Genomic DNA, 19,980 nt, shown 5'->3' on the forward strand with positions numbered 1-19,980 from the left:
ATTGTAGGATGTTTGAACGTGCAAACTTCCGACCCGCATTTTCTAAATGTTAAGTAGCCGGATGAAAACCAGATCACTGTCCTGAATTCCAGGATGCATGGAAAATATAGCGAGTAAATTAATTGGGAAATGTGTAGCCAGTGTGATGAGAAATGGCCTGAATTTTGCCATGCATGCATGGTTGTTTTTTTTCTTTTCTTTTTTTATCACTGTCATTAGGAAACCGTACAATAGATACTGTCTGTGCGTGCTAACTAACACAGCGAACCCTGACACTTATTTTGTCATTAGTCACAATCAGTCGTAAACGTCGCACAGAGCTATCGAGATAGTGTGCCTATAATTCTCCCACTCCATTACCCCATTCGCACCTTTCGCCGAGCAAACAGTATTAATCGCGCCGTGCTAGCGCGAGGTTCGCGACGGTGAACTGTTGAAGGACGCGTTGTTATTATCACGTTGCGGTTTAGCGTAAATTTATTAACAAATTCATCCACCAAGATGGCAAACGAAGACAATGTGTGTAATATCGCGAACGTAAAAGCAGCGTGCAGTTTTGATAATTTAGGTTCTAGCTTTTTAAGCGTAGCCACTGTTAACATTCAAATTCAAATGGTGCGGCCCGGAAGTCAAGCTTCTACTTGAACTTGAATTGCCCCTATCTTGAAAACAGACTCTCAGATTGCGAAATGGTAAGTCGCTTTTCGATCTTTTATGGGATCAGGGATTTGTGTTGTGACTGATGTTTTGGCTTACCCCATCGTTTCGGGGAGAGCTTGTATGTTTTTTCTAGTTTGAGAAATAATTGGTAAGATGGAATATCAACGTTGCTAATGAGGGTGATTGCATAAACCGACGCAAAACTTGTGTACAAAACTGCATTGTATGTGTTAGATTCGCATCTTTAATTAATAATTTCTCGGAGAAAAGAAGAAAAAAAGGAAAAAAAATATACTCGTTCATGTATTCCCCTTTTGTACATGCTGCAGTTGGAACCATTTATTTTATAATAAATTTAATGGAGGGAATTATTTAAAGAGTTTATACTTCGGGCAGAATGCTTAATTTATTTCAAGATACTTATTATCGAATAAGTGTGGTAAAATTATACAAATTAATCTTTACTGAATTGGTGTTATATGGATAAAATGTTAATAGTTTTGTTTTGCTTTGGGTTAATACAGATATGATTTGCTAACTTTGTTGTCTCTTTTCCTTTTCCTATTTGAATTCCTTAGAATTCAGATGAAATAATATTTATACGCGAATATTATAGTTTGATAAAGCAGTGAAGTCATAGTATCCCATGGCAAAACACCTTACATACATTATTTACATGTTATTCACCAGATAATGTAGATAAGAATTATTCTAAGTAAAAATTTTACAGTTGTAATTTATACGATAAAATATAAAATAATAGTTTTCATTTACTTCCTATGGAAATGTAAATAGCTATCTAAAGTTTATAGAAACTAATAAAAGTATGTATATATGTTATGAAAAATTTGTTCACAGTTTATTGTAAAATATTATATCGAATGCTCTGCACTTAACATTTTACGCTACAAGTACTCTCTAGCATACTGCTCTAAGAACATTCAAAGTCTATGCCGATTTCTCTTAAATACTACATAAACGCTAGACAAAGATCTGTACAATACTTCCTGCTATTCTTTATTAACAATTTATTAAATTTCGCTATCATTACTTATTAAGAATTAGCTCTGTGTCGTTTAACAGAACTTTTGTTATATATTACACAGTATGAGGTCATACAGTTTAAATAAATAATCGGGAAAGAGAATCATACAAACTATCAATATCAAACATGTGTAACAGATACACCTGATACACGAGAAATGCTAAAAATGCGGCAGACAAACTTTACCGGCGAATAACTCTGAGATTACCGTAATCCATAATGCTAAAACGAAAAGAATGTAAGAAATACCAACTTGATGGGAATTCGGTAACTGATACGGTTGTCCGCCAATTTCGTCGATGTGGAAGCCCATAGGAAATAAAACTGCTGCCAGGCAAAACAGCACCACTGAAACGCAATTTCATATCTTCCATATTGGTATCATAATTCCTTTTTGCCTATAAAGTAATCGGTCTCTCTTCTCATACTCACTAGCCGTAAATCCCATCCATCTCGCTACATGAATAACATTGCGATCCCAACGGGTACCAGCCAGCAGTACTATTGTTGTGCTTATGAAAACGATACCGACTAAAATGCAAACCAGAGCCATTAGCCATTCGGGCTGCAAATTTGGATTGTAACAAACTTGAGGCCTGTTGTACAGTGTCATACATGAGAACACCAGCCCTAATCGTGTATCGCCTGTAAAATATAAAAAGGCAACACTGTGAAGCAAAGAATGAATCCATCATTTCCATCAATCATTTCGTAAATAATTTAAATTCGGAGTAGCATAATCTTAGGATTGAAATTACGTAATTATTATGGAAAAATTAATAATGGCGGTGAATAATTTTATTTATAGTCGCTCACCACCAACATCGGTAATAATCCAATCGGGCATAGCAAGGCTGACAATCGCGAATATATCGGCAGCGAGGAACAACGTCCCCGAGATGATAGTTAATTTGTCCATTCTGTGTCGATAGCGATGAATTTATTTCATTTCACTTTATTAACTATGGTAAGAATTACTGCTACATCAACATATGCTTTTTTTCATCTCCCCATTATTTTGCAAAAACAAGTGTGCAACTAGTTTTTGCGTGTAACTATCAGTGTCACTTCGTTGTTGGAATGTAGACAGTTTCCTAACCTCACATTCGTGAGGTCCATATATAGTATATGTGTGTATACATATGTACGGGCAACAATAATGGCATCAACTGTCAAACAGAGAATGAGAGCCGAGCAGATCGAAATAAGGATGAAATCATGTAATAAATTAGAGTACGTTTATTAACTACAAACAGCTAATATACAACAGTATCTTTAATGTCTTTCTGCATTAATAGAAAATAATTTTCTAAAAGAAAGAGGAGAATCGTAAGGATTATCCTTATGTACATGTTCATTTATCACATAATTCAATAGTGTCTATAATATATAACATTGTTTGGACTGGAGACAAATGATTCCAGACTTAATCGCTCAGTTACAGCATTGGTCAGTCTTCAAAGTGTATTGGAATACATAGAATAATTCCGTCGCTTAAATTTCTTACAATTTGGCTCGATTTCTATGACAGGAGTATTGCCTGAAATAGAAACATTGTCTTTTACTAGATAGCTTAAGTAACATAGTATATAAATTACAATCAGGGACGGATTTGAAGATTTGGCGCCCCTAGGCTAACAAGCGTCTGCAATATTTGCGTCGCAAATATTTTAATTCAAGAGAGTCGAGACAATTTCAATTAATTCAACTCACATCTGAGTCATTGCTAATTCGCTATATGAAAAAAGTGAATTGTCTTTAAAGTTGTCTCGAGCCACTGCGTTTAAACCTTTTCCAATTTCTTTCGCCCAAAATTTGCCGCCCTAGGCTGCAACTACTTAGCCTACACCCAAATCCGCCCCTGATTACAATTAATCATTATTGAACTCACTGTTGTCTGTACAAACAAAGTTAACTGGCGACGTCCGACTATTTAGACTTTCATCTGCAGCTTCTTTACTACTACTTATTTCTAAATCTTGTTCTTCGCTATTACTCTTAGGAGACAAATTTAATGACGATGTTCGATTAAACGAATCACCAGTTAAGCTTCCATCGAACGTGGAGTTTAAAACATTGTCTTCTTCGTATGAAATAGAGATTTCGTTGGAACTTGATATTTGTTCGCACGAAGTTTCCAGTAACGATTCGTTTGATTTAGATTCCTTTATGTTACACATCAGTTGTAGTAAAACAGATGGATCGTCGATACCCAGAACGTCACAAAACTGCGTAGTCTGATTATTAATTAATAACTTTGGCGACTCAATCGAAATATCTGAAGCATCAGGATTGTAAGGCTTTACAGTTTGCGTGAAATTCAACGGAATCTCTAAGTGGCAGTTAAATTTCTTTAAAACGTTCGTCTTTTCATCTACAGATGGTGTGAATATCCATCTGCTGTTGCCATACTGTCCAGGCATATAATGGATACCGTGTTTAACGCTTAATAAATGGTTCGTCAAATATAATATCGTTAACCACTCTAAATCGTACTGTAGTTTCAGTGGTAAATCTGGATTGTGTTCTACTTCGAGTATCTGAAGGAACTTTCTTTTCGGAAGACATTTATCTAGTGCCAGAAATTTAGTCACTCTTGTTCCATCCTTCTCGGGGACAAGGGCTGCAAATTTGCAGTGTAAATGTGCGGAAAACCAATAATTCGGATAGTGGTGCTCCAAAAGCTCCATACTTGGTGGGCTACCGAGCGTATTATTCTCAATGTCATTTCTGTAATGCAAAAGAATTGAACTGTTGCTGGACATATATTCGTGTGAATTACGACATCAAATAAAGGAGATTTTTAGCCAGCTTACTTGAAGAAAGGTTTTCCTTTCAATAGAGCAGTTTCGTCTCCGTATTTCGTTATTCCCATTGGCCAATCGTGAGATAAGAAAATATCAATGTTCCCCGTGAGCTACAAAGAGACACACAGCATAATGCCACAAAGTGAAACAGAAATATTAGAAAAAAGTTCAGCCCACTCGGAACGAGAAGGATATTACCTGCTTCAATCTAAATACTTCTAAGTTTCTAATGTGATATACACTTCTAATTGTGCTGTCATTATAAGGAGACTTTTCGTAGTGTCCTTGCATCCAGTGCTGATTCTTGAAAATTCCTGATAGCCCAGCGATTCTAATACCACCTATCGTCACCACGCTGGCATATCCAATATAATAGATATTAGGCGCTACCCATCCACCATATGGCAACTCTTGGAGGTAATTCGACGCTTCATGATTTCCCCCGATAAATATCGTTAGCACAGGCGCGACTTTCTCTCCCGAATAATATCTATAACATATAGGAGGATTTACATACATTCCGTGAAAGTAGGGGTTTGAAAACTTCCAACAGAAATGGTAAAGGAAATATAATTTGCGATGGAACCTTAAAACTAGCCCAACTACTACTACTCGACAGTGATTTAGGATTGTACCACTCACTTGTAGAAGGTACACATATCCTTATATTTATCAGGTACAGCCATGCAACTTAGATCACTTAGATTCCTCGTGGACTGGAAATCTCCACAGCAAATAAGTAAATCCACTTTCTTCCCGTCAGCTTTTTCCATTTCTTGAATAGTTTCGTAGATAATATCTAATTCACCGTGTGCACAACCTTCCACGGCGATTCTCATGTTTCCTGTTATACCGGCTCCTTCGCTTTTACAATAATTAGCAGTATCGGCACAGTGACGTGTTTGTGCTCACTGCGTTTATTGAAACATTAAAGGAAAGAAACACAACAATGATTTATGTTAACCTATCAAATATTCAACGTGGGCGCCATTTTCTTTTACTTAATCGAACATAGATGTTGCCATAACAACGATTAGGGGATGTGGTTTGCTGAAACTTCAAGTCACTCGTAATTGCTCGTAATCAGGTTCACAGCGATTAATTGCAGAGAATGGAGGGGGAAACACCCACAGGAGTGGTGGTAATGTGTGCGTGAACTGACGCCAGCGCCAAGCCAGCCAAGTGGCGCCAACGCGAAGCTAACCACGGCTAACCAGCGTCGCCGGGAAATAGATAGCTGGCGTCAGTTCACGCACACATTATCACCACTCCTGTGGGTGTTTTCCCCTCCATTCTCTGCAATTAATCGCTGTGAACCCTGCTCGTAATCGAAAATACCTGCCGGCCCTGCCGCCTACGATGAGATATCTCTGTTGAATGTTGATGTTTGCGCAAGGAATGGGACAAAGTAGCATAAGTTAATTGAAAATGTACAACTGTCTGTGATTTGCGGTCCAGTGCGTTTCATTATGAGCTTAATTTTCTCTACCGAAGAAGGCTGGATCATATCCCACTTGCAGCACCTTAACAGTATCTATAAAACTGTAACGAATGGTGACTCGCAGAGCAGGTTAATGTTCAACGAAACACTGTTCGAGATAAATTCTCAGTATTTACGTGAAAATCAGATAACCAAGTCCAGTCAGCGCGAAGAAATTCCATTGCAAAGTACAAGTAAAAAGAGGAAACGTTCGAAACTTCTACCGGATGACGATTTAAAAGAGGTATGCGCGTAGGTAAATGTATAGAAGACGAAATTCTTATTTTTATCGCTTGTAACATTTGTGATCATTTATCCCGCAGATAAATTATGTCAAACAGACGTTCAACAAAGTGGTCTCACTGGCGAAGGCCGAGGGATTGTTTTCCTTTAATATAACGCCTGATAATAACGAAGCAGCGCGCGTGGCGTCGCAAAAGGTGTATCAGGACACGTTCTCTAGCGAAGAGGAGAACTTTTATGGTTGCAATGACGCGGACGTAGCTATTACGTCAGAAGTGAAGGATAAGAGATACGTTTTTCCCGAGAAATGTAGCTTCTATTGCTACGATGTACGAGACATCGCAGCGAAACTGGAGCTAAACAATCAGTACGATTTTATACTGTTGGATCCTCCTTGGTGGAACAAGTCCATAAGAAGAAAAAAGACCAGATATTTAGAAGCTAGGTGATCTAGTATGGTTCAGTATAAGCCAATAAAAAAGCAAACTCTCTGAACAATTTAACGAGAATAAGGACATTGATAATAGTATAAGTTTTCCTTGTTCTCAGTTTTGCAAGCATATGGGTAAATAAGATTTTAGATGCAACTTTTCGACATAAAAAATCCTTGTTGAGGAATGTTAAAGCAATGTTTATATGGCTCTGAATCACATTATTTGTTTCTTTAATCAAAATAGCATTTCTTTTTGTATAATGTTACTAACAGCTATCTGCTATGAATCGTATAGCACGTACCACGCAGATTTTGTTTCATATCCTTGTGTTTAACAGTTATAAAATGATGTACAATGAGGAATTGGCCAAGATACCCATTGGGAAATTATTATGTTCCAACGGGCTCGTAGCAATATGGTGTACTAATGCTCCGAGCCATCTGCACAGTATTTTTAATGATATATTTCCATCTTGGGGTGTTAAGTATAGAGCGAAATGGTACTGGATCAAGGTAAGCGTGTAATTACTTCAAATCCGTGCGGTTGCCAAAGGATAAAGCTTTTCGAATAAACGCTAATCTTTGTTTGTTTTCTGTTTCAGGTCACTCAAGTAGGAGCTACAATATGTAACTTCAACTTGGCGCTTGGTAAACAGCCTTACGAGTTATTAGTTTTGGGATCCGTATTAGATGGTAATGAAATAAACATTCCTGATGGGAAATTGTTAATAAGTGTTCCAAGCGCGGTACATTCTCACAAACCGCCACTCACAGGTGAGATCTACTTAATGATGATCTATGCAGAATATACATGAAATTGTATAAATACATTCCTCGAAATTGCAGAAGTTATGAAGAAATATCTGCCAAACGAACCAAAGTGTTTAGAAATATTCGCAAGATACTTGCTTCCCGAGTGGACAAGTTGGGGCCTTGAGGTTCTGAAGTTCCAGCATTTATCACTGTACGCAATCATAGAAGAAACGAAAGAGGCGCAGAACAGTAGTAACGTGGATATAAATCAATTAATTAATTAGGATTAAATTGAAAAGACACTTCTGTATTACTGTCCGTTTTTATTATTAGTATAAATTAACCATGGCTCGCCGACAGCCACTTATTTCGAAGTGCCATTTACATGTTCACTAACGCCGTTTTTTATCATAGTACGATAGCCATGCGGATTCATTGTTTGCCACCTCCAGAAGTCCTCACCTGCATTAAAAGTATTATTAGAAATATTCCAAATACACAGCGGAGATATTATTTAACTTACACATTTGCTCAACGTTACATTTGGTCTTCCATCCTAACTCTTTCTCCGCTAAGTCTGTGTTAGCATACATGGACACTATGTCACCCTCTCTCCTACTCTTTATAACATATGGTACTGTCGTTCCCGTGACATTCTCAAAGGTTTTGATCAGCTCGAGTACAGACACGCCTTTACCGGTGCCTAAGTTATAAATCTTTAGCCTCGAGTGTCGTTTGTGTAACGCATTTAAAGCAGCCACGTGACCAGCTGCCAAATCCATCACGTGAATATAATCACGTATACCTGAGAAAAGAGAAGTTCGGAGGTGCTGCCTGAACAAGTAATTACAGCGATCAGAAAGTATTAAAAAGTATAGACATACCTGTGCCGTCTTTCGTAGGATAATCGCCTCCAAAAATGACGAGCTCAGGTTTATGCCTCAAGGCCACCTGCGCTATGTAAGGCATTAGATTCGTGAACGGCTTGGTAGGATCTTCTCCAATTAAGCCACTGGAATGAGCACCCACTGGATTGAAATATCTTAGCGAAATGATGTTCCAATTCTGTCGACCAAAAAACAATATCGCACTTATCTGGTTTGTAGAATGTTTAAATAACTCTGTATTCTTTCACATCTCCGTATCACTGCGAGTATTACAACAAATACCTAAGATAAACGTACCTTTTCAGCTCTCGATATATCTTTAAGCATTTCCTCGATGAAGTACTTCGTCCTGCCGTATACATTCGTAATATTACCAGTCGAGTGCTCCTCTGTAATTGGAAGTTCATTCGGTTCCCCGTACACGGTACAGGAGCTACTAAAGACTATTTGGAAACACCCAGCAGCTTTCATTACCTTGAAACAGTATAATTTCTCTCTTTACGATACGTGGAACATCGTAGAAGAAACTTATTCAGTTACACTCTACCTCTAGTAAATTGATGGCACCGATAATGTTATTTCGATAATAGTGAAGCGGAACTTGCATCGACTCGCCGACCGCCTTTATTGCCGCAAAATGGATCACGCAATCAATTTTGTGCTGAAGCCATGAGACAGTATGTGGTTTAATTAGCTGAACATTAAACTATGTACGAAGATTTGTCTTGCCTGTAGGTTTTACCTTATTGAACACCGCTTCGAGTTTGTCTCGGTCAATCAGATCGCAATTGTAGAACGTCACTTTTTTACCCGTTATTTGCTCGACCCTTTTCAGAGCCGCGGATTCACCGCTACCCTCCGTTACGCTATTAGCAAAATTGTCTATCGCGACGACATCGTAGCCGCTTTCCAAAAGCTCCACGATGCAGTGGCTACCGATGTAGCCAGCTCCTCCGGTCACGAAAATGGTTCTCCAATCTGTGGTCATGCTTTTATCTACAACGAACAAATGTCAATATTGAAGCGTACACTCTGCACCCTTAACGACCAAGGAAATTAGCATTTGCATCTCTAATTTGTGACAAATCGTGTTCCAGTACATTTGCATTTTCATAAGTGAGAGTATCTTGCGAAAATGGCCTTTGATACAAGGTGAAATATGCAGGTGCTTCGGACGTTCACCTGCATTGAACTGCGTGGAGTTCAAGGTCATTGAAACACGTGGTACATCATCACGCTTGCGGCATGTATAATTATTAACAATTTAGTAGAAATGCGTCCAGTTAAACCAAGGCTGTTAAAAATCAGTTTACGTTCTTAAGTCGAGTGTATTTCCATTCACATTTTGAATTTACAGCACGGCCTTTTAGGATCGCTTCGAGTCGCGGGGAGCGTACGAACGTGATAATTAACGGAAAGATTCCGTAAGGAGAAGACGAAAACGGGAAAGACTTTTCATTGGTGTCCATGTAGAGAAAAGAATTATTCAAAGTTCAACTGTTACGCTGATGTGCTTAACGGTATATCTGAACTTCATTAAGCACCTTTGGCGCATTGCAATCACGTTCGCGTCACTCTGCGCAACAGGAATTCAAGTGGAATGTGTTCGATGCTTTTCAATCGTAATGCTTGAAATACACGAACGTTATAAATTGGAGGATAATTCTATCCTTGAATGGAGACAACGTAATAATTATGCGTAGGAAGAAATGCAGAAACCATGAACGTACATGAAATGAAAGAGATTATAGTGCGACTGCTGTTTGAGAGCAGTGGAAACGTTTTACCTCGATAATAGAAGACTATGGGTAGCGAGGACGTCGAGCAGTTACAGAAGGATTCGAGGACGCGCTCGCGTAATCACTGACTTCACCTCGACCACTCGCGTCGTCTTCTGGTATAGGAAAGTAGAGTTTAGTATATTCGTGGAACGCAGGACATCCCCTCTTCCCACATCGCCGCCGTACCTGCCATTGTGGAGGAGACGCACACAGCGCACCTGTACACCACGACCCTCTCGAGTCCTTGCTTTCTGCTGCAACAAGTTCTTCCTTTCACACAGACACCGGCCGTCTACATACTTGCCTGCCTCCTTCGTGAAAAGAATGGGAGGAACGGTGGCACACGCACGGGAGCCACACAGTTACCGCTTGCATCATCCGGCGATTTGACAAGACCGACTCATTAAAATGTAATCGTTAGCTTAAGCCACTTAAGATATTTCATCAGGAGAACCTGTTTCGAATTTACATCGGGTAAACGCAAAGGAAACAGAAAAGGATTTCTCTTTTGAAAATTTCATAAATTCCGAGAAGAAACACGGTTGAATAAGAAAAGCTCACAAGACTTCGTGAATTTAAATCCCCGCGGGTGTTTATTAACGCAATTATCAGTCGTACATTGTTCGTTCATTGCGCTGTTAACACTTGTATTAACTTATGCAATAATTCTCTTTGTTCCGCGTCTAAGTAGGGCCACAATTCACCTTCCAGCTCCAACAACGCTTGGTAATCGTGCGATTGAGATGCTAAGACTAGGGATTGTAAGAGTAACAGTTCATTCTCGTCCATATTAAAATCTGCAACATACTTTTCGTTAATCAGTTAGAATTTACGTAAATTGTTAAGTCAAATGTATTAAGGCTGTTACTATTATTCGTAGTCTCCTCTATCCATGCATATTTTTCCAAAACTTGTGCCAAGGATGGGGCAAGCCTTTGTGGCGATGGTTGAAGTATAAGTAGCAACAGTACTCTGGTTACTTCACACCTATATATTAATGTGATTACGTTCCAGCAGAATTTACCACAATGTAGGTACAGTCTTTCCCGGATTATCGAGAAAGATTTGGGGACCGGGAAATTCTCGATAAACCGGGGCAGGAGAAGTAGTTAGCACCTAATAAACTGACCCTTGTCAGGGCCCTCGCCCGCACCGTCTGACAAGGAGACTGATCGAAATAAACCGAGAGTGACTGAAATAGCGCACCAGCGGGAGACCCTCGGTTGACGGCGAATTGAGTCATTCAGTATTGAATGTGAAACTTTTCATATTACCGATTACACTTTGGTGAGAATATTACCAATCTTTAGCAGACATTTTACAATTTGGTGAAGTCGTTGATAATATCCATTTAAAATCTCTTCTGCAGTATTACATAGTGTATAACGAGAACTTTACAGTGTGTAAATTACAACATTTAGCGAACGTAGTGACGTTCACTAAAAATGGACCGAATTGCTTCGCGTTTGAACTCATTTTCATAGAGAAACCTTAAAAAATTCATTGGTATTACTTTCATGAACATTTATCAAAAACATGAACATTTTATTTTTCTCTACCGGGTATTTTACCTGGCCTAATGGTTTTAATGCCCTCGGCAGTTAACGGGCGGCCTACCCGGGACCGCAGGCCCTCGCTCGCAGCGAGGAAGCAAAACTGTCGGGTGGGTAGGTCTTTCACGATAATCCGGGAAAAAAAAACATTTCAATGATCCGAGGAAGACTGTAATTCTTTAGTTATATTCGATACCTATGTAGTACATCGCTGTAGTTTCCTCTCGCACCAGCATTGGTATTGGCCTCGATAAATTCAACGAATTCATTAAGAATTTGCAGAGCGGATACATAATCGCCTAGCTTGATGTGGTAAGACACTAATGTACTAATAGCTTTTGCAGTTGGATAGATATCGATAGCTTTTCGCAACTGCTGTATACCAGCCGAAGTAGGACCTAAAGCTAAAGCCAATTCCAGTGCTAATCCAGCGGACATAGTATTGAATCCTGATTGATTTTGGCAACGTGCTAAAGCATGACCGAAACAGCTTACAGCGGCCTGATACAAATTATTATAACTGTAACATTTTACATTATTCGTGTTAACGCCTATTAATCTAAGCAGGGCCGGCTTTAGGGGGGGGGGGGGGAGGCAGGGCAGCCGCCCAGGGCACCAAATTCGTAGGGGCACCACTGTAGGCTTTTATTCATTTATATCTGTTCTGCTAATTGATTTTCGTGCTCTTGGAGGGGCGCCATGATAATCTTGCCCGGGGGTGCCAAGTAAGCTAAAGCCGTCCCTGAATCTAAGCGCAAGAAGTAGCGCACCTGTGTATTCTCCTGCCCTATAGAAGGACAACCTATATTCTTATTTTTCCTATCAGCCACAAGAAATTCTCTGCCTGCTTTTATCAGAAAAGTTAATTCGGAAGAGGCATTCTCTAATGTCCCTTGACACCTGGCCGCAGCTAACGAGCACAAGCCCGCGTACTGCCACAATTCTTTTTGCTCGCATTCGAGAGCCAGACCACCTACAAAATAATGGACAACTTTATACATTTGTGACAGCATATAACAGGCATGTGTTACGGAATTTTTACCTAACTTACCAAATTGATCGCTCGCTTCAGTAACATTTGGTTTTCTTAAAAAGCGTCTGAAATTAAGTCATTAGCAAATATCAAAACAGAACTGCTTTAATAAAAGGTAAAGTAATGCCTGATAATATACTTACTTCTTTAGTTTATTAGATATATTATGGTATTTTGTCAAAAAATCCAACGAATCTCCCATTATTTGTCTCTGATTTAAAGGTGTCGATTCTTAAATACACGTAAACTTTGGTTCTCTTAATTCAGCGTCATCGATCATCGCGAGCAACAGCAATTACGCACCTTGCAACTCGATTCTGCCATTGTGATTTTGCAGGACAGTATTGTGCGTGCAATTGGTCGCAGTATTCGGTAGTAGTGTATCGTGATTCAGTAGTGGCACTGTGGGTGTGCAGTGTGCCGTGTGCGTCACCGTGCGTCACATTTTCCTTGATTGATGAACAAATGCTACTCAATGCAAACTTGAAAACTGACTTAACTGACATTTCAGCTCGCACATTGTGACAGTACATACACAGTTTAGTTCCGTGGACGCGTAGTTCAAATTGAACTTTGTGCCGAACGGAAGGTTCGGCCTGGTAAATTGTCATTCGGCGTTCGTCATAATTGCATCGCAGGGCGGAATGAAAGCTGCGGAACATGATTGCAATTAACGTTTCAATCAAATACGGATAACACGCGATAGTTCCACGATTAACAAGTACAATAACAAAATCGTGGATACGAGGAGTATTTGATGCTCGACGAGCGTAAATACATCGAGCCGTTGTTCTGTTAAATGTAGATACTGCAGTGTAAATAAGCGTTATCAGAGACTGTTGTAGATACCGAGCGTTGAAAAGTGTCGGGCGAGAATGTGCAGGATCATATATCCAAGTAATACGGAGTGCCGCACGACAGTATCGTAACCGATGCCTTCGTATACGTAAAGTTAATAACACTGGCATCTTTTGTTTCATAAAACGCATTAACCAGACTAAAAAGAGTTTCTATAAAAGATGCATGGAATTATCGAGCTAATTTTAAACAGTGCTTTATTGTGGATATTTTTACAAACTATCTGGAGTATTTCGATAAGTGTTTTTTATAATTTCTCTATACCATGGATTGTTTGGGGCTCTATTATTATCGCAGTCGGATTAAAGATAGCCAGGATTCCGCCGCCAAAGTCGCACGTCGTGCAAGAAGTGCTTGGCGCAAATCCCCTTTTATTGAAAAAAGATAACACAGTGTCCAAGGACAATGGTAACGGAGAACAGTATTGCATGCGAGTGGTGGCTCATCGTGGCGGAGCGTACGATTTCCCTGAGAACAGCTTGTCAGCTTTTCGTAATGTAAAATCACATACATAATAAATGGTTTCTGTTTCTACGCTTAGAACTCGCCGAAAGAGAATTCGATGAAATAACAAACTCACTTATTTTTTGTTAATTAGTTTGATACATTAGCTACCTTCGTAACAAAACCGATTGCTTATGTATTTTATATTGTATATACAGAGACTAATATAGTAGTTACTAATTAGAGGTTTATTACTTTGGTCCGGAACAGTCGCATCCTTCCATGCTGCGAGTAATGACGATTGATAAAATGTTTTATAGAGCAAAGACAGAGGCTGCACCGCGGTTGAAATTGATTTATGTCTTACGAAGGACAACGTACCTATAGCGTTCCACGACTCGACGATAGAGAGGCTTACCGGAAAACCTGGACTCGTTAAAGATATGACATGGGAAGAATTAAAGGATTTGGATATTACGCACAATCATCCGCTTAAGTAAATTCATCTCTGTACAGCTTTCTGTTGCAAATGCATTTACAGGACCAGAACTTGAATATAATTGTTCTTACTTATTACAGGGATAAATTTGTCGACGGCGAGAAGATTTCGTTGTTCTACAATGCCATAGAAACATGTTTGAATAACGAGCAAAGGATAATTATAGATATAAAAGAAAAAAGAACCGAAGTAGTACAAACAATTTTAGATGCGTACAAAAGATATCCGATGCTACTTCAAAAAGCAGTTGTATCCAGCTTTAATCCTATTATTGTATATATGGTAGGAAGAAGATATCAGAAGCGATTTTGTTTAATATCAGATCGATTGAGTAACGATCAATCGCTTTTTTCATTACAGATTAGAAGAAAGAACCCAGATATCGTGTCGTGTTTGGCTTGGCGGCCACAATACTTCTCAAGGACGGTGTATTTAGGTTTAGATGGTCCAGGGCCGACACGATATAGCAATCCGTTGAAGCATCTGGCAGCTTGTATACTAGATAGTATATACGAATGGGCACTTAAACGTTATGTCTACTATGTTGTCGGTATCTCTACGATTTTGTTGCATAAAGACATAATAAATCAGTATGTACACATGCTTTTATATTACTTATATCGTTGGACATGATAGATGGATACTGTATAGGTATAATGGGAAACAAAGTATATTTTACGCAATATTTATTTCAGGCGTGTTATAGAAGAGTGGAATAACCGTGATATTCGTGTAATGGCGTGGACGGTAAACCTACCATCAGAGAAATTACATTTTTCACGATTATTTAAGGTTACTTATTTAACAGACACGTTATTACTTGAAAAGGATATGTAGTACCATATACATACCGTATAGTATAAATGCATATATTTTATACTATTGACACAGAAACCATTACATTCGATACTCTAGTCCATTCATAGAAACGACGAATCGTATTTATATATAGTTTTTACAACTGATTCGGTGTTTACTTTACGATAAGTAAAAAGATTTCTCATTTATATTTAAACCTCGAGTATCAGTTCTATTGATAAAGATATTCTTCACCAAATAATATATTGCTTTTCTTTTTTATGTATAGCTTTCTATTACATATATATATATTTGTCTAAGACAATTTTAAAAGGGTGCGAAGAGATTTTCTAACATTCGGCATCATTGCACATTATTTCTATACACTATGTTTACAAAATGGACTCTACTAAAGTGACTTGGAATGCTTCTTTTCGCGGACGGAGCTGCGCATTTATTTCCTAAACATTTACTTTGGAATCGCAAGATACTAGTTGTAATTAAAAAAGAGAGAAAATTGTCAGACGATAGTGGTGAGCTTACTTTTACGAGATTCCATACCTTGGATAAGTCCTGTTAATAAATCTTCCATTTCCGTTGTAGCACGCTTCAGCTTACAATTGTCATTAGCAACGTAAGAATCTACAATAACGATTTGTACAAACGTATTTATTTGTAATAAACGCAATTTCTATGGCCGAAATGTAAGAAACTCACCGTCCAGTAAGCAGTCGTCCGTGACCATATTTTGTAATCTATCTAGTATGTCGTTCAGATCTCCCTGAATGTTTTGTAAACTACTATGCTGTGAATGCTTATCAGGCCTCTGCAAAGACGATGGTGTGTTATCTCTATGAATGCCCATAAGGGACTCGGCAATTATCAATGGTGATTCACTTTCAGTGCCAGCTGGTATAGATTTCACCAAATACTTCTCGTCCTTGCACCCGGGATCATTAGAGCCTAACCATTGCGAGAATCCACTGTCAGGGGGATTCATTTCTGATCTCTTTGAGCCTGGAGGTTAAAGGTACCAGTAAACTAATAGTAAAGATGAGAAGTACTTCAATTTTCGGGATAAGAAAATTAATAAAGCAATATACCTCCGATCCATGTGCTAAGCTCTATATGAGTAGGCTCTAGTATGTTACCAAACCCCGAACTGGTAGACGCTTCTCCAACACTGGTAATAACATCGTGGCTTTCTTCGACGATACATTCCCCAGATAACGTTGGATTGAAATTATTTGATTGCAGCGTATCTGTATCGTTCGAATTCGATTCATGCTCTATACTCTCTTGGCGTATAATCGGACTTAATTCGAAATTTATGGGCAAAGCTGCTAATCTTGACGACAGCGGCGGAACCATAGGTGTACTCTGCATATGACTAATTACTTGAGGCATGTGAGCTCTATCGGTGAACAAACACTTCTGCGAATAAGGAAATGAATACTTCAGTTCCGTTAGAATTATTGAAACCGCGCCAATGGGGTCTATTCAGTAATAGTAATATACTTTTAATAGTTTTAGACGCTGCAACTGGGATTCGATAGTAGCTCTGTGACGCTGAAGCCTCTCCGCTTTAGTGCCCTGTATATCCAGCAATTCGATTTGCAATTGTTTATTTTCTTCCTCTAAATGCGTGATTATGCTTTGCAGCTCCTTTTGTGGGTCACTTAGAACTCGTCTTTTCATCGTACTTCTTAATGATTCGCAGTCGGCGCGTGTTATTTCATTGCTACAACAAATATTTAAAGAAGCCAGTAAATACATCGTACGTGAGATACTTGTGTATGTATACTTTGTTATCTTTCTCGTGTTTAGCAACCTAGTTACATGCGGAGTTTGATCCTCGATGTTCATTCGAATAGACCTGGCAGGGCACAATCTTAATTTGTTTCTTATCAATTCAATAATTAACTTGGTCACTTCCCGATTTGAAGTCTGAAAAATATTTTCACGTGACTTTTCTGTACAACAGATGAAAGGGCCGTTAGCGTACCTTGGTGCAAAATTCACGAACTGGATGCTTCAGTTTGTGCTTTCCTGATATCTTACTGTATAGGAAACATTGTTGACACTGGTGATACGCCGTGCATTTTAAGCACGAGTACCGCGGTCCTTGAATAGACACGGTTTTGCATGACGAGCACCTAACGTTATGTATAACTGAGAAAGAGGGAATATTCTAAAGTTCTACGAACATTTAAACTCGATTACTTTAAGACATAACATATTACATACTATGCTCCGCGGATTTCATGCGATTAAATGTTGTTATCCAAACAAGCAAAGGAGGCTCTTGCATAATCCATGCCGCAAATTCTGATTCGGTCACTCCGAGACATCCTTGAGACTAACGAGAAATTTGGGGTAATTAATCGTAAGCCGAAGGTATTAGAATATCGTAATTTGTTATACCTTTGAAAAACAACTGTCGATGTGTGATTGAATGGTCTGATACCCGTACGCTGTACTTTCCCCAAGCATTTCCGTGATTTTGCAAATACTCGTTAATAATGTATGCAAGCCGGCTTTAGATAAGCACGCATTGTGGTCAGCTAATTGTTGATAAAGGTACCCGTACTTTTCTTGCAATCTTCCAGAGCTCATTAATATCACGGCGACTTTCACAGAAAACACTGAGACACTTCTAGAATATTGCCTGCAATGTTTAGTAGACTTATAATAATCGAATACTATCGCGCGCTATTTAAATGGCTGTGGATCAATTGATACAGCGATATATTAATAACGACATACTTATCAAATATAGTTAAAATGCAATTTGTTGCAAGTTTTGTAGTGTGGTCGACGTCGAAGTTAGTATTATTTTCTTTACATGCTGCAAAATAGATGTCGGAAAGGACGTCCTCGATTTCACTTGGATCTAGATTTACACAATTCTCTGTGATTGAAAGTCTATGACGTTCAAAGACTCCAGCAATTAATTCCAATTGAACGTATTGCACTGAGAAAAATGGGAGGCTTTAGTAGGTGTATTAATACAGTTAGTTTAATTGCGACTTAGTGCGATGTAAAGTGCGCGAGAACTTACTACTAAGCTCTTTATGTAAAATCTGCATTTTTGCTGCTGTTCTATAGGACGCATAACGAATGGCGTTACATTCGTCTATAGATCGCATGATACTTTGCATTTTTAGATAGTTTTATTCAAATTACCTGCAAGAAAAGCGTAATAAACTGTTACAGGATGCTATTTTTTAGACAGGTCTAGACAGGTATATTATAAAAATTCTTTGGTATTAATTCCTTACGTTCTTATATTAAATATAATGTTATCAACGAATATACTTTAAAGAAGATTCAAGTGACATTGTGATTCCTTATAATTGTGCACAACTCTTAAAGTTCCCTAAGGTATAGTCATACTTTAGAACATTTTCGTAATCTGAAAAAGATATTAGGTACTGTTAAGGTTTCAAGCAAATTTACAGTTTAAAATGTATATCTAACATTACTAACCCATTGAATGAACAGGAGAAGACGGATTCTTGTGATTATAATTAGTTGCTCAACATTTAATTATTAGCACATGAAGAATTGGAATAAATATCTTACTTTCTGTCATTGCAACATAATTTTACAATTTAAATTGTGACACATGTAAACAAAATAATGTTTTCACGTTAAGCATGAATAACGAAGACTAAAGAGAGGAAAGGTAACACTATGATGGTGAATACCGATTCGCGCGCACTCGATGGTACTCGATGGGAAGCGTCAGTTCACAGGTGACGCTGCTAAAATAACACATTTCCGTCTTATGTTTATCTGCAATTTGTTACATTGCCTTTTCGTAGTCCCTTCGTGATTCTGCTATACGTGTTAATTATTGTATGCTCCCATTTTACAGATTAGGAACTTTTACGTAGAATATATTAACAGCTGATAGTCATAATTTAGGTGCATTAGCTTAGCACTTTATTCAACATTCAGTGATATGGACATTTTACAAGTGCAATGCATGCAGCTTAAAGTACTATACACACAATATATGCTATGAATCTTATATATTAAAATAACATTTGCCTGATAAATGAAACTGTATAGCAGAAATGGGAAAAACTTATCTCAGTAAAATGTAGCAAGGAATAAGGGAAGGGTTTTAAATACATAAAGTGTTAATTCGAAGGAGGTGGCGCAAAGTAATGTCTCTGGAAAGCGAATCGAAGACGCAGAACTATTCGAAGCAGAAGTTTGGCTGTAATTTAGGATACCTCTTTGTGTTATACTTTAGCAAACTTTAACGTTATACTTTTACTCACCCGAGGCATATCATTTCATCAGGAAAGAACTGCACTTGCCTAGTGGGCCTACATTACGTACATGGTTGAGTACGTACAATTGTCAACCAGGATTTAATGCCAAAGTGCTTGCTTTCCTGAAGGAAGAAGTACAAACAAATCAGTGCTTGAAAGACGTATCATTATTATTTCTATCCTACGTAGAAATCTTTTAGAATTTTCGAGATAATACAAGTTGCTATAATTTATTTTTCGTCTGTTATAGGAAATATTTCTGGATCATTCTTGCTGGACAACCGTAAAGTGCATCAAATAAGGGAACACGTGTTGTCAACCTCAACTTTGAACTCAAGGCATTAGTGATTTTATACATAAAACAAAGTGAAAATATACTTATTACTTATTTAATATTCATTTGTACATACTACCTATATC

At 38.3% G+C, this 19,980-nt stretch overlaps 6 protein-coding genes across 7 annotated transcripts; 2 read left to right on the forward strand and 4 right to left on the reverse strand.

The window, feature by feature from the left end:
• Positions 1-174: 174 nt before the first annotated feature.
• LOC143377924 (uncharacterized) lies at positions 175-5,556 on the reverse strand. The gene is made up of 7 exons (XM_076829731.1): positions 5,155-5,556; positions 4,711-5,002; positions 4,522-4,622; positions 3,597-4,435; positions 2,522-2,644; positions 2,138-2,350; positions 175-2,053 (listed from the first exon to the last, which is right to left on the reverse strand). Exons 1-7 carry the CDS (start codon positions 5,349-5,351, stop codon positions 1,866-1,868), a joined length of 1,953 nt encoding a protein of 650 aa, XP_076685846.1. The 5' UTR covers positions 5,352-5,556; the 3' UTR covers positions 175-1,865.
• Positions 5,557-5,848: 292 nt separating this feature from the next.
• Mettl4 (Methyltransferase like 4) lies at positions 5,849-7,916 on the forward strand. The gene is made up of 5 exons (XM_076829506.1): positions 5,849-6,236; positions 6,316-6,680; positions 7,007-7,181; positions 7,271-7,442; positions 7,515-7,916. The coding sequence occupies exons 1-5, from the start codon at positions 5,982-5,984 to the stop codon at positions 7,703-7,705; spliced, it is 1,158 nt and encodes a 385-aa protein (XP_076685621.1). The 5' UTR covers positions 5,849-5,981; the 3' UTR covers positions 7,706-7,916.
• On the reverse strand, positions 7,743-9,296 carry LOC143377792 (UDP-glucose 4-epimerase). The gene is made up of 6 exons (XM_076829507.1): positions 9,051-9,296; positions 8,856-8,969; positions 8,606-8,782; positions 8,306-8,486; positions 7,945-8,226; positions 7,743-7,883 (listed from the first exon to the last, which is right to left on the reverse strand). The coding sequence occupies exons 1-6, from the start codon at positions 9,294-9,296 to the stop codon at positions 7,786-7,788; spliced, it is 1,098 nt and encodes a 365-aa protein (XP_076685622.1). The 3' UTR covers positions 7,743-7,785.
• A 1,363-nt stretch (positions 9,297-10,659) lies between these two features.
• Positions 10,660-13,022, reverse strand: LOC143377796 (40-kDa huntingtin-associated protein). 2 transcript variants are annotated; one of them, XM_076829512.1, is made up of 6 exons: positions 12,819-13,022; positions 12,694-12,740; positions 12,413-12,615; positions 11,839-12,143; positions 10,958-11,076; positions 10,660-10,886 (listed from the first exon to the last, which is right to left on the reverse strand). In XM_076829512.1, exons 1-6 carry the CDS (start codon positions 12,875-12,877, stop codon positions 10,717-10,719), a joined length of 903 nt encoding a protein of 300 aa, XP_076685627.1. In that variant the 5' UTR covers positions 12,878-13,022; the 3' UTR covers positions 10,660-10,716. The 2 variants fall into 2 exon arrangements, with proteins under 2 accessions (XP_076685627.1, XP_076685628.1); XM_076829513.1 differs by having other exon boundaries at positions 10,660-10,896.
• Positions 13,023-13,694: 672 nt separating this feature from the next.
• On the forward strand, positions 13,695-15,977 carry LOC143377793 (glycerophosphodiester phosphodiesterase 1). Its single transcript, XM_076829508.1, has 5 exons — positions 13,695-14,030; positions 14,298-14,473; positions 14,557-14,758; positions 14,837-15,066; positions 15,172-15,977. Exons 1-5 carry the CDS (start codon positions 13,695-13,697, stop codon positions 15,311-15,313), a joined length of 1,086 nt encoding a protein of 361 aa, XP_076685623.1. The 3' UTR covers positions 15,314-15,977.
• LOC143377779 (uncharacterized) lies at positions 13,714-18,923 on the reverse strand. The gene is made up of 12 exons (XM_076829475.1): positions 18,764-18,923; positions 18,556-18,689; positions 18,336-18,460; positions 18,041-18,248; positions 17,699-17,942; positions 17,522-17,633; positions 17,280-17,446; positions 17,106-17,221; positions 16,793-17,015; positions 16,378-16,708; positions 15,992-16,291; positions 13,714-15,916 (listed from the first exon to the last, which is right to left on the reverse strand). Exons 3-12 carry the CDS (start codon positions 18,433-18,435, stop codon positions 15,795-15,797), a joined length of 1,923 nt encoding a protein of 640 aa, XP_076685590.1. The 5' UTR covers positions 18,436-18,460; positions 18,556-18,689; positions 18,764-18,923; the 3' UTR covers positions 13,714-15,794.
• Positions 18,924-19,980: the final 1,057 nt, after the last annotated feature.

Source organism: Andrena cerasifolii, chromosome 16 (genome assembly GCF_050908995.1).
Source record: "Andrena cerasifolii isolate SP2316 chromosome 16, iyAndCera1_principal, whole genome shotgun sequence".
NCBI lineage: Eukaryota > Metazoa > Arthropoda > Insecta > Hymenoptera > Andrenidae > Andrena > Andrena cerasifolii.